Source organism: Nicotiana tomentosiformis, chromosome 4 (genome assembly GCF_000390325.3).
Source record: "Nicotiana tomentosiformis chromosome 4, ASM39032v3, whole genome shotgun sequence".
In the NCBI taxonomy this organism is placed as follows: Eukaryota; Viridiplantae; Streptophyta; class Magnoliopsida; order Solanales; family Solanaceae; genus Nicotiana; species Nicotiana tomentosiformis.
This window is the reverse complement of record NC_090815.1, coordinates 48,281,769-48,299,040: the sequence shown is the minus strand read 5'-3', so window position 1 is coordinate 48,299,040 and position 17,272 is coordinate 48,281,769. Positions and strand designations below refer to the sequence as shown.

The 17,272-nt window shown below is 40.2% G+C and overlaps 3 protein-coding genes across 3 annotated transcripts; all 3 read right to left on the bottom strand.

The window, feature by feature from the left end:
* Positions 1–601: 601 nt before the first annotated feature.
* Positions 602–2,209, bottom strand: LOC117273768 (uncharacterized). Its single transcript, XM_070200836.1, has 3 exons — positions 1,752–2,209; positions 1,093–1,700; positions 602–903 (listed from the first exon to the last, which is right to left on the bottom strand). The coding sequence occupies exons 1-3, from the start codon at positions 2,207–2,209 to the stop codon at positions 602–604; spliced, it is 1,368 nt and encodes a 455-aa protein (XP_070056937.1).
* Positions 2,210–4,083: 1,874 nt separating this feature from the next.
* Positions 4,084–6,485, bottom strand: LOC138909628 (uncharacterized). The gene is made up of 3 exons (XM_070200835.1): positions 6,251–6,485; positions 4,725–5,926; positions 4,084–4,626 (listed from the first exon to the last, which is right to left on the bottom strand). Exons 1-3 carry the CDS (start codon positions 6,483–6,485, stop codon positions 4,084–4,086), a joined length of 1,980 nt encoding a protein of 659 aa, XP_070056936.1.
* A 98-nt stretch (positions 6,486–6,583) lies between these two features.
* On the bottom strand, positions 6,584–7,495 carry LOC138909627 (uncharacterized). Its single transcript, XM_070200834.1, has one exon. The coding sequence runs from the start codon at positions 7,493–7,495 to the stop codon at positions 6,584–6,586; it is 912 nt and encodes a 303-aa protein (XP_070056935.1).
* Between the last annotated feature and the right edge of the window lie 9,777 nt (positions 7,496–17,272).

Sequence of the window (17,272 nt, the reverse complement as noted above, 5' to 3'; positions counted from 1 at the left end):
GGATTTGGATTGAATTACAACTTTGAAACCTTTCAGACAAAACCATCGCCAAACCATTATAACATCTGCCCCAGTTTCACTTTTGAGGGAATTTGGGTTTTTGTTTTGGTGTGACTGAACCCCAGAGAGAGGCTGCCTACGTATCCTTTCTGAATCAAGTCAAACGTAGTTCAAGGAAATTTGTTTTTTTTTTTTTTGTAGTAACTTCCAGGTTCCAAAGAGGGTGATCAAAGAAACAAAAAAGGGTCAAACATAATACCTCTTGACCGCATCTGCATTGATAGCTGTTTCGGGGTCATTTCCTTTAATGTCTCCCAAGTACAACGCTCCTTTCGTCAACAGTTTTCTTATAATGTACGGACCTTTCCAATTTGGCAAATTTTCCTTTTGCTTCCTCATGATGCGGGAGAATACGTCTCAGAACGAGTTGCCCCACTTCAAATTTCCTGGGTCGCACTTTCTTGTTGTAGGCACGGGCCATTCTTTGTTGGTACAACTGCCCGTGGCAAACTGTGGCCATTCGCTTTTCATCAATCATAGTTAATTTTTCCAATCGGGCCTTGATCCATTCATCATCCTCGATCTTGGCCTCAACAATGATTCAAAGAGAGGGAATTTCAACTTCTGCAGGTATTACGGCTTCAGTGCCATAAACTAATAAGTAAGGCGTAGCCCCAACTGATGTGCGCACGGTTGTGCGATATCCTAATAATGCAAAAGGCAGCTTTTCATGCCACTGTCTAGAACTTTGAATTATTTTCTTGAGGATCTTCTTGATATTCTTGTTTGCAGCTTCAACAACGCCATTAGCTTTGGGCTGATAAGGGGTAGAATTACGATGCGTAATCTTAAATTGTTCGCATACCTCCCTCATGAAGTGGCTGTTCAAATTTGTAGCATTGTCTGTAATGATAGTTTTAGGAATACCAAAATGACAAATAATGTTGGAATGCACGAAGTCCACCACCGCTTTCTTGGTGACGGCTTTGAAAGTGACTGCTTCAACCTACTTTGTGAAATAATCAATGGCAACCAAGATGAATCTGTGCCCATTTGAAGCTTTTGGCTCGATTGGCCCAATGACATCCATACCCCAAGCAACGAACTGCCAAGGTGCTGACATATGATGTAACTCTAAAGGCGGTGCATGAATCCGGTCACCGTGTATCTGACACTGATGACACTTCCGAACAAAACTGAAGCAATCCTTTTCCATGGTCATCCAGTAATAACCTGCCCGGAGGATTTTCTTTGCAAGGACATATCCGTTCATGTGAGGTCCACATACTCTCGAATGCACTTCGTTCATGATCTTTTCAGCTTCTAGGGTATCTACACACCTCAAGAGATTCAGATCTGGAATTCTTTTATACAAGATTTCTCCGCTCAAGAAGAAACCACTGGCAAGCCTTCTAATGGTTCTCTTTTGGTCTCCACTAGCCTGTTCGGGATATTTCTTTATTTTTATAAACCTTTTGATATCATGATACCATGGATGAACATCTGGTTCTATTTCAATTGTATTACAATAACCATGCCTCTCTCGAATTTGGATTTCCAGCGGGTCAATATGGACATTGCCCGGATACGGCAGCATTGAGGCCAAAGTAGCTAATGCATCAGCTAATTTGTTGTGGAATCGAGGGATATACCTAAACTTGACGGACTTGAATCGTTTGCTAAGATTTTCCACATGTTGCCTATATAGGATAAGCTTGATATCTCAAGTTTCCCATTCACCTTGGGCTTGCCGAATGATCAAATCTGAATCTCCCATGATTAACAATTCTTCCACATCTAGATCAACTGCCATATTCATGCCCATAATGCAGGCTTCATACTCAACGGTGTTGTTGGTACAGAAGAACCGAAGCCGGGCTGTGGCCGGGTAGTGCTGACCGGTGGGTGAAACCAAAATTGCCCCAATCCCGACACCTTTTGCATTTACAGCTCCATCAAAGAACATTTTCCAAGCATTGGTGTCTTCTGGAATTACTTCAACTGAATTTACTTCCTCGTCCAGAAAGTAAGTACTTGGGGGTTGGTATTCATCATCAACCGGGTTCTCAGCTAGATGATCTGCCAAGGCTTGAGCTTTTATCGCTGTACGGGTGAAATAGACAATGTCGAACTCAGTGAGCAAGATTTGCCAGTTTGCTAACCTTCCCGTGGGCATTGGTTTCTGGAATATGTACTTCAGAGGATCCATTCTAGTTATGAGATATGTGGTGTAGGCAAAAAGATAATGTCTGAGCTTCTGGGCGACCCAGGTTAGGGCGCAACAAGTTCTTTCCAACAAAGTATACTTGGCTTCATAAATGGTAAACTTCTTGCTCAAGTAGTATATGGCCTTCTCTCTCTTCCCGGTCACATCATGTTGCCCCAGGACACAGCCAAAGGAATTTTCCAAGACTGTCAGATACAAGAACAAAGGTCTTTCTGGCTCGGGTGGAACCAACACTGGCGGATTTGACAGTTATTCTTTGATCTTATCAAAAGCCTCTTGACATTCATCTGTCCATTTGATCACTGCATCTTTCTTCAGCAACTTAAATATGGGCTCACACGTGGTAGTAAGCTGAGCAATGAACCTGCTGATGTAATTCAATCTCCCTAGCAGACTCATGACATCTTTCTTGGTTCTCGGAGGTGGAAAATCCCGAATAGACTTTATCTTTGTCGGATCTAACTCAATACCCCTCCGGTTGACTATAAACCCCAGAAGTTTCCCAGATGGAACTCTGAATGCACATTTGGCTGGACTCAATTTCAAATCATACATGCGCAGACGCTCAAAGAACTTTTTCAGATCTTGCACATGGCCTTTTTGTGTTCTGGATTTAATGATCACACTATCCACATACACCTCAATTTCCCGGTGCATTATGACATGGAAGATGGCAGTCATGGCTCTCATGTAAGTTGCCCCGGCATTTTTCAAACCGAATGGCATGACTCTGTAACAATAAGTGCCCCACGGCGTGGTGAAAGCCGTCTTTTCTGCGTCGTCCTCATCCATCAGAAACTGGTGATACCCAGCATAACAATCCACGAAAGACTGTATCTCATGTTTGGCACAGTTGTCAACAAGAATATGAATGTTTGGCAGTGGAAAGTTGTCCTTGGGACTTGCTTTGTTCAAATCTCGATAATCAACATACACTCAGGTTTTTCCATCTTTCTTTGGCACTGGGACCATATTAGCCAACCACGTGGTGTATCGGACCACCCGAATCACACCAGCTTTTAATTGTTTGGAGACTTCTTCTTTGATCTTATCACTGATTTCTGTTTTAAACTTTCTTTGCTTTTGTTGTACGGGTGGGTAACCTGGATAAGTTGGCAATTTATGTACTACCAAATCAACACTCAAACCTGGCATATCATCATAGGACCATGCAAACATATCCTTGAATTCAAACAAAAGTTGGATCAATACATCCCTAGTTCTTTCATCGGCATGAATGCTTATCATGGTTTCTCGGACCTCTTCTGGACTGCCCAAATTAACTGGCTCGGTTTCATTTAAGTTTGGCTTAGGCTTATTCTCAAATTGTTCCAATTCTCTATTTATTTCCCTAAAAGCCTCATCTTCATCATATTCTGGATCTTGATTTATTATTTCATAGTTAGACATCATTTTAGGATCTGGGCATAAAGTCCGCAAGCATGTCATGTTATTTATGTCCGCATTATTAGAACTGAAAAGGAAACGATAAGAAAAATAGCAAAATTAGAATAAAGAAAAAGGAAACATCCATTGATGATGAAATATTGATTTCATTTCATTGAATTGAGGATAAGAGGGTTTACATCAAAATCAAAATACAATAAAATAAAAACATTCGAGTTACACCCTGAAATAACTCATAATGTAGAAAAGATGGCAAGACTGGACTACCGGGATTCCCGCCTGACAGGGAATGGGGTAGCTTTCCAATTCTGAAGCTTGGCATTTGGCCCCATGTATAACACCTCAGCAGTGCTCGTTCCTTCCCCCGGCTGGACCATGTGGGACTCATACAACATTCGTTTCATGGCTTCACAAATATCCTCAATCTTTTCAGCCGTGAAGGTCTCTTCTTATTCTTCTTCTTCTTCTACATATTTGGGATCAATAAATGACTTGGTGAGATGCGGAATGGGCTGAGGCAAAACCCACCCATTTTTCTTGCGCTCATCAGCCCATTTTCTATCGGCCTCTGTAGCTCGGAAACCTACGCCGAAGAACTTCAAATTGGCGGTTGACGTAACGGGCTCTATGATGCTTTGTAGATATACCCCGAGCCCCTTTTCGGGCTTGTACCCATGTTTAATCATTTCAGTGGTGACCATGACCGAGCCATTAGATAAGCAAGGTTGAGGGAACGGGGCCCCTTCTTTGCATTGATCAACGATCACAATTTCGAAGGCTTGGTAAACAATGTGCTTACTTGCTTCTCTAGCTTCGAGACATGGGGCTGAAGGGTCCCTGTAAATGGACTGTTCATCCTCCCCGTGGACAACAATTTCTTGGTTTTCATGTTCAAATTTGACCATTTGATGAAGAGTGGAGGGCACAGCTCCTGCAGTGTGAATCCATGGTCTTCCTAGGAGAAAAATATATGAAGTATCCATGTCCAGAACCTGGAAAGTTACCTCGAAATCCACAGGGCCAATGGTCAAAATCAAATCAATTTCCTCTATTGTGTCTCGTTTGACACCATAAAAGCGCGCACACATACATTATTTGGTCGAATTCTTTCTGTTCCAATTTTCATCCTCTGGAGCGTTGAGAGAGGGCAAATGTCGACCCCAGACCCACCATCTAGCATGACTCTCTTCATATAATAACCTTCGCATTTGACAGTCAAGTGAAGGGCTTTTTTGTGGGTGGCTCCCTCTTGGGGCAAATCATCACTGCTGAAGGAAATCCTATTAACTTCAAAGAATTGTTCAGCCATTCTTTCCAGTTGTTCAACTGAAGTTCCAACCAGGACATATGCCTCGTTCAATGTTTTCAGGAGTACCTTCTGATGTTCATTTGAGCTAATAAAAAGTGATAAAAGTGAAACCTGGGAAGGAGTCTTCCTGAGCTGGTCAATTATTGTATATTTCGATGTTTTCATTTTTCGGAAAAACTCTTCTGCTTCCTCAGAACTCACAGGCTTCTTAGGCGGAAACCGTTTATCCTTGCTCAGTTTTAACATCTTTTGCTCTTCTGGGTTGTGGTACTTCCTAGGTTGGTTCATTTCGTTCACCTCTCCTATAATCTCTTTCCCCTTGTAAGTAACCACTATTTTGCTATAATTCCAGGGGACTGCAGTGGGGTCTCTCATAGGGCTCTGTGGTGCGCGGCTAATAACCACGAGCTCATTCAGCCTTGGTGAAATTATCGGCCCCCGCGCCACATAAGTCCCTTTTGGCACATACAACTTTGGCACATTTAGCGTGACTTTCCTCTGCTCAAATCTTTTGGGAGTGTTCAACATGAGTTGTTCTTTCCTTGGGTCCGTAGGAACATAGAGAATTGCGTCCTTAGCTGGTGCTGCCCCAGTATTTGTTTCTGCAACTTGAGGAGTTAGAGTGATTTTCTTCTCATTTCTGGCTTGTTTCAACGCCGCTTTAGGTCTTGCCTCTGAATCGACAATGGCGATGATAGCTTTCAAAGCTGGATAAAACTCTTTATCATCACAATTCATTCCAATGACCGGCCCGTTGTTGTGAGTCGGTAATGGATTGTTAGTCACATTGGGGACTTCCTCGTCCCTCAGCACCACTCGTTTTTGTTCTATCAAATTCTCAACGGCTCTCTTGAGAGTCCAACAATCCTCCGTATCATGACCCTCTGCCCCTAAATGATAGGCACACCTAGTACCGGGCCGGTATGATGGAGATTTCGGATTTTTCCGGTTTGGAGGCACAAGTTGCAATAGACCCATCTGGACTAATTTTTGAAACAAGCTAGAGTAGGACTCACCAATAGGGGTGAAGTCGTTTCTCCTAGGATGCTCACGAGGGCGTGTATTATGTTGGTAATTATTTTATGGGGGACGGTGGTTATATGGAGCTTGGTAAGGATGGTTATTTCTGGGAGTTGGAGCTCGATTTTGGTTGTAGTGTTGTTGTGGCCGTGTATAAGGTTGGACATTCATCACCGCATAGGGAGGCGGTGCCACGGCATATGCTGCATCTTGATGGGGGTAGTAGTGTTGTGGGGTTCTGGAAGGCAGGTAAGAATGATCGCTGGATCGATGTGGGCCTCTCAAACCTGAAGTCATCAAGGCTCCTTCTTCCCTCTTCTTTCGATTTGCTAAACCTCCCGAGCCATTCTGGATGGCTTGGGAGGTGGCTTTCAAAGCAGATTGACTTATGATTCGGTCAGTTTTCAAGCCATTTTCTACCATTTCTCTAATTTTTATGGCCTCTGCAAAAGGTTTGCCCATTGCAGACATCATGTTTTGAAAGTAATCGGCCTCTTGGGCCTGCAAGAAAACATTGACCATTTATGCCTCATCGATAGGCGGTTTCACTCTGGACGCTTGCTCACGCCACTTGATAGCATATTCACGGAAGCTTTCTGTGGTTTTCTTCTTGAAATTGGTCAGAGAATTCTATCTGGAGCTATATCAATATTATATTGAAATTGCCTGACGAAATCTCGGGCCAAGTCATCCCATATATGCCAATGGGAGATGTCCTGATTTATGTACCATTCTGACGCAATTCCCGTCAAGCTCTCCCCGAAATAGGCCATCAAAAGTTCTTCTTTTCCACCTGCCCCTCTCAGCTGATTGCAATATCTTTTCAAATAAGCGATCGGGTCTCTGTGCCCGTTGTATTTTTTGAATTTTGGCGTTTTAAAACCAACGGGAAAATGAACATGAGGAAACATACACAGATCGGAGTAGGAGACACTCTTTTGGCCACTCAGGCCTTGCATTTTCTTTAGACCTTTTTCGAGGCTTTTCATCTTCCGAACCATCTCTTCTTGCTCGGGATTTCTCATAGCTCTTTCCTGTTCCATAGGAGACTCAAGCTGCGAGTGTTGAGGGTAAGAGTTTGGGGTAACATGAGCATTGTCTAGCTGAAATTGCGGGACTTGAAAAGTGAAAGCTGAAGGCTCAAAGCATGGCCTGGGAACTGTTGGTTGTGCCGTAGTAGAGACTGGTGGTGCGGTGAATAATGTAAAAGGTACCTCTGAAAATGGTGCCTGGGGGCGAACCTCAGAAGGCATACCGGTGAAATTGGCCGATATAGTGGGGTACCCAAACGGGATGAATGGGTTTGTTATGGGGATGGGGACATTAGAGATTTCACTCATCCTGGGAAGTAGCTCAGGAAATCCGGGGATTATACTGGGCGGTTCTTTGCCATTAGACCAAGCGTCCCACATTTCTAACATGCGGATGCGCAGCCTCCTATTTTCCTCAGTGGCTGCGGACTCTGACTGTGGAATAGCCGATACAGGACTATCCTCAGGCTCAATAATTGGTAGATGACTTTCAGATGCCATAGGAACACTGCCTTTAGATCTCGTGAAGTAAGGATGGGAAGCCAGATTACCTCAAAACCAACCACCTAAACAGGACCTTTGATATTTGCACACACAATAACCTGGTTAGTTCGAGATATTTAACAGATAAGGAATCGCATATTGGGGATGCAATGCACTTAAACAATTAAATGTTTCTAAATGTCTTTGCAACGGCTGTATGTTTTATCCCGGCTTTACTATCTCTTTTCTCAAATTTCGAATCCTTATTTCTTTTTCCTTCCCTTATTGCTGTTTTTGCTCTTTTATTTTTCACTTTTTTTCTTTCTTGTTCACTCAATTTTCCTTCTTTTTCTCTCTTTTTCTTTATTTTTCACTCAGATTGTCTATAGCTACGATCGAATCCGATGGGAATTGCCTACGTATCATTACGTCGCATGAATCAGATCATTACATAGTTCAGGAAATAAATGCAGAATAAAAGAAAAGAAAATTTTGGTTTTTGGTTTTTTTTTTCAACATTTCATTAAATAAAATCTTTTTGGGTTTTTCTATTACAAAGATTTTGGAAATACTGATGATTAAACATACATACTCAAAACAAAACAAAAACAGACTCGAAAAGGTAAAAAATACAGACTCAAAGCCAAAAATAATAAATAAAAAAAATCAGGAATACATAAGAGCCTCTAATACTACTCCGAGGTCCCGTGGTACATCAGTCGGTCTCAACATGGGCCTGCGTGCAATCTCTTCTTGAAGGTACTCTAAATCATCCATCACATGACGGAAAAAAGTCATCACAGAAGTAAAGAACATGGACCTGGTCATATCTTCGCATTCATGGTATTTCATTACGACGTAATCAACGATTTCTTTAATCCTCATTCTAATGACACCCTTTTCTTGGAGCAAGCGTCTAATTTGCTGAGACCGGGCCTCCAATATTTGTGTGGCCGTATGGTTTTGGTCTTGCAATTGTTGTATGACTTCTTCCAATCGGGAAATCAATGTATAGCAATGCTCTCTTTCAGCTTTGAAATCCTTTGTCTGTTGGACCATTTTATTTTCGAGATTAGTCAGCTTTTCCCTTAAGATCGCGACCCCTCTATCATACTTTTGCTTTAAATGCTGAACACACCTTGCCCGTTCTTCTGCATTATTCGCCAATTTTGCCCGAGCTTTTGCCAATTCATCCTCGGCCTTTGTCAAATCAAACCCATAATCATGAATTTTCTGTCTCAGATTGCTTATGAGTCTTTCATTTTTTTCGCTTTTTACCGGGTTTTCAGCAACTATTTTCATTTTCTGAATTTGAGCTCGGAGGGCTTCATTTTCTCGGGCTAACCTTTTCTTTTCTCCTTCATCCTCAGCAGCCTGCAAACTACTGTTAAATTTGAGGTTTTTGATTTGATCCTCTAGCTTGCTTATGGTGGTCCGGTATTCCTTTTCTTTAGCTAACCAAACCCACTATTCTCGTGCTCCATCGGTGAATTGTTGGACATGGGGTCTTTTGGCGGGCTGTTCTGTCTCTTGATCGACTCGAACTCTCTTACCATACAAGGCTGTGTAGTTAGATTCTACTTCACCCGAGGAACAATCTCGTACTTGAGTCTGTGGCTCCAGAAACCTACATTGGTGCCAAATATGGCGAACCTTTTCTTCTGGGAATGCGGCTTTTGGGCATAGTTCAATAACCTGTGGACTCAAATCTTCATCATAAGGGACTGTTTGGTATCTTCCTAATTGGCGTAGGACTCGATGCGGAGCATATGACTGAACACTCCGAAGTTTCATATATAAAAGAAAGCACACTCCGGCAGACATGTAAATAACCTCGTTGACCGTGAGCCAACTAAAAGTCCACTCAATTCAGTTTGCGGTCAAAAAACCCAAATACGCGAACCAAGCCTCAGTACCCTCCGGTAACTCATGACCGTTTACCCGGTTTTCGTATTCTTCAATGCAATCGAGTCCGGTCAGACCGTAGTTCATGTACCTCGGGTGATGGAAAAGATGTTCTACCAGCCACATTTGCAAAAGCAAGTTGCAACCCTCAAAGAACTTTGTCCCAGCTCGACAGGCAGTTAGAGCTTGATAGATTTCTGCGAGAATCATAGGTATAAGAATGCCGTTGGCCTTTTTCACCATAAAGTCGGCCATTCCTGCAAGTCCTAGCTCTATATGTCTGTCACTCCTTGGGCATATCAGAGTGCCAAAAAAGGCAACTACGAAGGCTAAACCTCTGCGTGCTTCCCATTTGTTTTTATTTCCCTGATGACTCAAACCATTGTCCGGAGCCTCAAATCCTCGGGGATCCCCATACCGGCTGTATAAGAAGTGGAATGTGCAAAATCCTTTGGCCAAATTTCCATCTTTAACCTGCCGGCTAATGCTCAGAAGGTCCAAAAACTTATAAGGAGTTATAGGTCTTGGTGCTACTTGATATTGGTGCCTGAGATTCCCGTCAAGACCAACATAACCTGCCATCTCTTCTAGCAAAGGGGTCAACTCAAAATCAGAGAAGTGGAAAACATTGTGCGTCGGGTCCCAAAACGATATCAAAGCTTCAATTATATCAACCCTTGGTTTAATTTTCAAAAACCCGGTGAGCCCACCTAAAGCCTTTGTCACATAAAGCTTGCTGACCTCCCCCAGGTCATTCCACCACATGTGGAGTTCTAGTGGAATCTCATCTACGACCCGAAAAGGTACATTCTCAACGGTGCTCATTCTGCACACAAATTGAGGACAAAAATCAAAACCGACACATTTTCCAAAAACACAAAGTGGTTAATTTTAAAAATCCAAATCAGTAAATTTTGTAACATTTTTTTTTTTTTTTGCAAATACGGCCCTTTCAGCACTTGAGGAAAGTTTTTAGGGTTGTTTCTGCTAATTGAGGTTGGTTATAGGAGAAAAGACTGACTTGGGTTTACATTGTGGCTATTCTTGTGAAAACAGCTTTTCGGCGCTCCAGGAGAATGTTTTAAGGCTATTTTGACAAGAATGACCCCGGGTGATGATCATGTTTCAAAAGGTTCTTATTTTGGTTAGTTTTGAAAAAATATGGTCGGACCTGATAGGGGTTGCCTACGTATCTCACATCCGGTGAGAATCAGACCCGCGTAGTTTGGTAGGTTTTGGAGCAATAGGAAAACACGACTTATTTTGAAAATGACTTTTTTTTCAGAGTTTCAGTATTTTTCAAATACCTGGATTTTCAAAACGGGGTAAAATTTTTTTTTTTTTTTTTTACCTCACTCTTTTTTTTTCTTGGTTCCATTTCTCTATTCTAGAAGCCGGTCAACATGTAAGCCGAAACAAACATATGCACAAATAGCACGTAAAATGCATCAAGATGGTCCAATATATTGGGTACACCTGTCCTAGACGGACCCAACCCCTATGTTGAGTCTCCAAAGTCAAATGCACGTGATGCAAATAAACGTTCCTACTAGGGATCCGGCATGAGGCTATGTTATTCTAGGTTTAGATCTTAGGTGTGTTGTTCTAGACCTGGCTTACCCGAGCAGACAACTCGAGCCGGGGGGGGGGGGAGGGGGCAGCGTACCGGGAATACAGAAGCTTCACCGGCTTTGCAACTTGTCCGAACCTCGTTCTAAAATTAGGGTATGACTCTAACAGAAAAGAAGCCACGCAAAACGCACGCTTCCCAAAAGATTTAGAAGAATCAGAGAGAAGAGGGTTTCGTAACAGTTTATATACAGTTCAAGAAATATCAAAGCGGTAAAAAAGCATCATTTAGCACATTAGGCTCAAACACGTAAAAATCAGATAATAAATAAAAGCCAAGTATAACAGCTATTCTAAGCTCGAATTCTGAACCCTGAACCAGAAATTCTGGGTTCTTATTCCCCAGCAGAGTCGCCAGAGCTGTCACACCTCCTTTTTCCCGAGGGGATAGGGAGTTTTTCCAATTTAAGTGACATTATTCGAAATGAGATTATTTATTTATTCAGAGTCGCCACTTGGATTAATTTATGGTGTCCCAAGTCACCGGTTTATTTTAGAATCCCAAATTGAGGAAATTTGACTCTTATTTTTTGGTCCGCGAATACAGAAGACCGGATAAGGAATTCTGTTAACCTGGGAGAAGGTGTGAGGCACTCCCGAGTTCCGTGGTTTTAGCACGGTCGCTTAACAATTAATACTTGGCGTAATTATCTGATTTATTACATGTTTTAAACCTATTGTGCATTTTTATCTTTTATCGCTTTTTAATATTTATGAAATTTATTTGAACAAGTCGCGATGTCGCACACTTATCGTTTTGGTACACATTGCAAACCGCGCCACGTGAAATGTACCTGCGATTTACAACATGTTTATTTTTATTATTATTTGAAGTTATGGTCAAGTCGCGTGAAACGCGCACTTGAATTGGGGTTTACGTATCATGACTATGCCACAGGAACCGTACCCATAGTCACGATGATTTATTATTAATTGCGCCTAAATTAAGCTACGGTGTTCGAATATTATTCAATTACTAATTTTGATATTATTGTAAGGTCATGAGGTATGTATATTGTTATGGAGGAAATGAAGTAAATTAATTATGAAAAATGTTGGCTAGCTAGTGAATGTTTATTTATTTGCAATAATTAGCCCATAAATACGTTAGGGAAGTCCAATTAAAGTCTTACACCAATCATGGCCCAACCTAATCTCTTATAATTTTACTACTAACCAATATTTGAAACTAGACTAAATTTATGGCTGGAATAGATAGATACAGGCAGGACCAATTTACTCACTAAGATAGGAGATCAAAATGAAACTAAAGCATGCTAAAATGGAAAGCCATTACTTCATTGAATAAACAAGAAAAGTAACGAATTAATACATATTCATCAATAAAATTAACTATATGAACTACTAAAAAGGACAATAAATTAATCGTAACAAATACTCAACATGAGAACAAATTAATCTTAGCACACTCATATGCGAACTCAATCATATCATACTCAAAGTTAAATTAAAACAGAGTGACCTAAAACATTAATGAGAAAAACAAAATAGAAAGAGAAGTGAACCTTTGTATTGATGATTGTGGATTTAAATTACAACCACTCAATGATCGGATAGCTCTCAACTGGACCCTTCGGACCACGGAAAACTCGAGCGGCAAATCTCAACTTGCAACCTCAATCGACCTTGCAAAACTGACGATTTGGTGGCTATTTTTGGAGCTTTTTTGGGGGGGGGGGAAGGGGGTTAATTATGGCTCAAAAGTGGTCAAGGGCTGGTGGTTTTGGGGTGGTGAAACTGCTGGAGTTTTCGAAAGAAAGCCGAAGAAAGAATGAAATGAGTAGAAATTTCCTTATCCTAGAAGAAGAAAATAAAATTTTCTCAATTCCTTCCTCCCTATTTTTCCTTTCTCTCACCCTTTTTTTCATCACATTTCTCTTCTATTTATAGAAAATTTTTTCGAAATTTTCAGATTTTTATTTTTTATTTTTTATTTATTTTTTTATTTTTAATTAAAAAGAATTTCCACTTCCCATTTTTCTTATTTTTAAAAAAAATAATTCCCCACTTTCCTTTAATTTTATTTTTTAATTTCTCACTTTTTTTTACTTTTAATATATTTAAAATCCCACTTTTTTACTTTTCTTTTTTATTTCCCACTTACTTTTACTTTTTTTTTTAAAAAAATCAGATACCCTTACTTTTTTAAAAAAAAAAAAAATCAGATACCCTTACTTTTATTTTTTAATTCCAACTTTATTTTACTTTTTATTTTTTAAATTTTCACATTCTTTTACTTTTATTTTTTTAATTTTCCACTTTCTTTTACTTTTTTTTATTAAATAATTTCTACCTACTTTTAATTTTACTTTTTAATTTTATATTTCTACTTTTCCTATTTTTTGATTCCCATCCGAATTTTGTTTTAAAAAAAATTAATTTTTATTTATTTTCAGTTTTTAATTTATTTTATTTAAAAATAAAGATAAAAATAATACTAATTGTAATAATTGACCTTTTAAATTATTAATAATTTTTTCTATATATATATATATATATATATATATATATATATATATATATTAAATTCTGAAAATATTTACATAGTAGAAGGTGATAAAAATTCAAATATAGTCAAAAATTAGGTGCTCACACCACCGAATACATATCAATATCACAACATAATCACAACTCGCACCACAAGTGTCCATATGCCACAACATGCCAAAAGAATCAACAATACCAATATTTTCACAACAAATAGCCTATGGCTCAACCACAATGTGTACAAGAATTTCAACAAGAACAAAATAAAAGTGAATAGCTCAACAAGAATGACATCTCAGCAATTAATAACTTTGCCTCAATGTGATAACGACTTTTACAACTTCAACACTAATAACTCAACAAGAACGTATTCCATGAAATAACAATTTCAAGTAAGTAATTCAATAATTAAAGAAGTAACAAGACAATAAAGAAGGCAATAACTTCAACTAAATCATATAAGAGCAAAATAAGTAGTAAGAGGAGGAACAAGTGTTAACAATGTCAAATAAAGCATGTAATGGTAGATTAACACACGTAAGTATAGATTAATAATGAAAGATATAACATGATATGACAATTCAATTAAAGGCATGAAAATGGTCTAATTAGCCTAAATCGGTCAAATACCACATACAGCCCATGTACCCACTCGTCACCTTGCGTACATGGTTTTCACATAACACAATTAGCACAATCAATCCAAATCCTAAAGGTAGTTCTCCCACAAAATGTTAGACAAGATACTTATCTCAAATAAGCTAAATCAACCAACTAGTAAGCCCTTTTCGTGAAAATCCAACTCTGGATGGCTCGAATCTAGCCAAAATAACTTAATACTATAAATATAAACCATAGAAAACCATTCCGGATAATAAAGTTAGAATCTTTAAAGAAAATCAAAAAGTCAACCCTGGGTCCACACCTCGAAACCCGACCAAATTTATAAAATTCAAACACTTATTCAATAATGAGTCCAACCATACTAAAATTATCCAATTCCGACCTCATATCGATCTTCAAATCTCTAGTTTTCACTTTAGGAAGTTTTACAAAAATCCCCCATTTTCCTCACTTTAATTCACTACATAAATGATAAAACTAAGATGGAATCATGATTATTTAACGAATCCGAGTCAAAAACACTTACCCCGATCCAAGACATGAAAATCTCCTCCAAAATCGCCCAAAACCGAGCTCTACAACTCAAAATATGTTACAATAAATCAAACCCTCGAAATAGAGTATTATATAGTCTATCCAATTATTACTCTACGCGATCGCGGAAAAGCACTCGCGATCACAGAGAACAAATTCCACCTGTCAGACAAGATGCGTCTTCCCGCTAAAGATTTTCCTTCAGATTTATGCTATTACTGAGAAGGAAAGTTAAGTCAGCCACATGTGGCGCTCGCACATGCGGAAGAACCTTCCTGGGATAGGACGAATATGTCTTTGGGGTGACTGAATATCAAGATCAGTCTCCGAAATTGATAGACTGGGTCCCACACAAGGATGTTCCTGAAGGAAGCTCTGAAAGCGCAAAACTATTCAACGAAATACCAAAGAAAACAAAAGGAACTTTTTATTGATAAACAAAAATTCCATTCGGATATATCAGAAGGCACAATTGCCTGTGCCTCTAACTATATAAAGAAAACGCAATAGGGAAGCAAAAAAGAAGGGTATCAAGAAAAATTCAGAAAGGGAATAACATCCCTAAAAGACCAGATTTTAGTTCACTGTAGTTGTACTAAAACTTCATTGGCTCCCCTACAAGAGCGAATGGGATTGTTGATCTTGAAGCATCGAGCTGGAAGGGGACAATTCAGCTCGATGGGTTGAACGACCGGAATGTGATTTAGTGGGCCCTCAGTACCTCTCTCCAAAAAATACGGGGGTGACTGAATATCGAGATTGGTCTCTGAAATCGAGAGCATGGGTCCCACATAAGGATGTTCCTGAATGAAGCTCCGAAAGCGCAAAATTATTCGAAGAAATGCAAAAAAATAAAAGGAACTTTTCATTGATAAATAAGAATTCCATTCGGATACATCAGATGGCACATTTGCCTATGCCTCTAACTATCTAAAGGAAAAGTAACAGGAAACAAAAAAGAAGATGATCAAGAAACATCTAGAAAGTGAATAACATCCCCAACACACCAAATTCTGGTTCACTGTAGCTGTACTAAAACTCCAATGGACCCCTCCGAGAGCGAATGGAATTGTTGATCTTGAAGCACTAGGCTAGAAGGGGACAATTCAACTCGACAGTTTAAAGGACCGAGACGTGTTCGGCGGGCCCTTAGTACCTCTCCCCAAATATTGTGGGGACTTTCCACCTTCAGAGGACCCTCTTCACGGGAGGCAAAGTCCAAAGTTTTTCGTGCCTAAATAACCTCCTTCTCTAACTTTTCAATTGGGGATGCTAGAATGGACGCTCTTCAATGTTCATAACTTGGATTCAAGGAAGATAACGTTCTGAGCGAGCTCCGATTGTAAGGTTGCCTTGTCAAAATCTCGGATCGCTGTGTCCCTCTCGCTCCTCAACTACACCACTTCGGCTTGAAGAGCATCAGTAGACTCCTTCTATGATCCATGCACCCGCTCAAGATGTGATGCCCTCACTGGGGCTAGAGTGAGATCATATGAAAATTTTGCATGCTTATAGGTCAAATGACTCACATATGCCTCATTCTCAGTAAGAATGGCCTCTAAGTGTCCGATCCTCGTTAAGCTACTTGTACCCTGTACTTCGAGCTCCTTTTTCAACAACTGCAACTCGCCCTTAGACCATTCTTCTAGGAGTCGACAACTCTCCTTGTCCGCTTGCACATCCTTAAACATTTACTCCTAACTCTTGATACTTCTTTTCAAATCTACCTTAGTTTTCTTAAAGTAGTCTCGGATCTGGGTGGAACTCAAGTTGGCCTAAAGGAGAAACAAATATGGTCATACTCATAAAGTGACTGCAAAGTTACAGGAAATGAAGGATGAAAATATGAAAGTCATATCCGGAGGGTGCAGTGAAGAAGGTCATCTGTCAGATCGACATCGGATCGATTGTTCGGGCTCCCCTCTCTAAGGGGACAATCAGTTCCTTCAGCCATGCCCTATTCCCCTCCGCAAGGTCAAGAAGATTAGTTTCGTCTGAAATCGTAATCGCTATGCGAAGAGTGTCTTGCGGACCGAGGAGCCAACTAAAGAGGGATGCAGAATTTGGGAATCCGTTGGGGGCATGGGAACAAACAAAGGGACCTTCGCGGGATCATCTTTGACCATGCATTTCACACGGTCGGAAAGGAGATCTCATCTCTCGTCGTCCCCTCGCTTGGGGACACCGTCTCCTCATCCTCAATCAGTATAGGAGTGCCACCTTAGGGGGATCCAGTTTGAACATAAACTCGGAGACCACCATGAACGTCGTCGGGTCCTATCCGGAAGTTGGATCTTGTCCTCTTTCGAGTAAGGGACGGAACACCACTTACCAAAGCAGACGCTGAAGAAACTACTTTCCGCTTCATAAGGGACAAATGCTTGATCCTTTCTTGGGCAAAGTCAACAGAAGCATGAAGATCAATTAACACTTATGGAAGCGCCTTCCTCAAGGCAATGCCTACAAGTAGAGAAAAAAAATATATGTATGGAAAATGATGAAGTGGGAAGAAACTTATAAAAATTTACCATGGCCCCTAGCTCTCCATCTTAAGACCTTGGAGATGTGCCTCTGGTTCCTTTTAATATAGAGGAA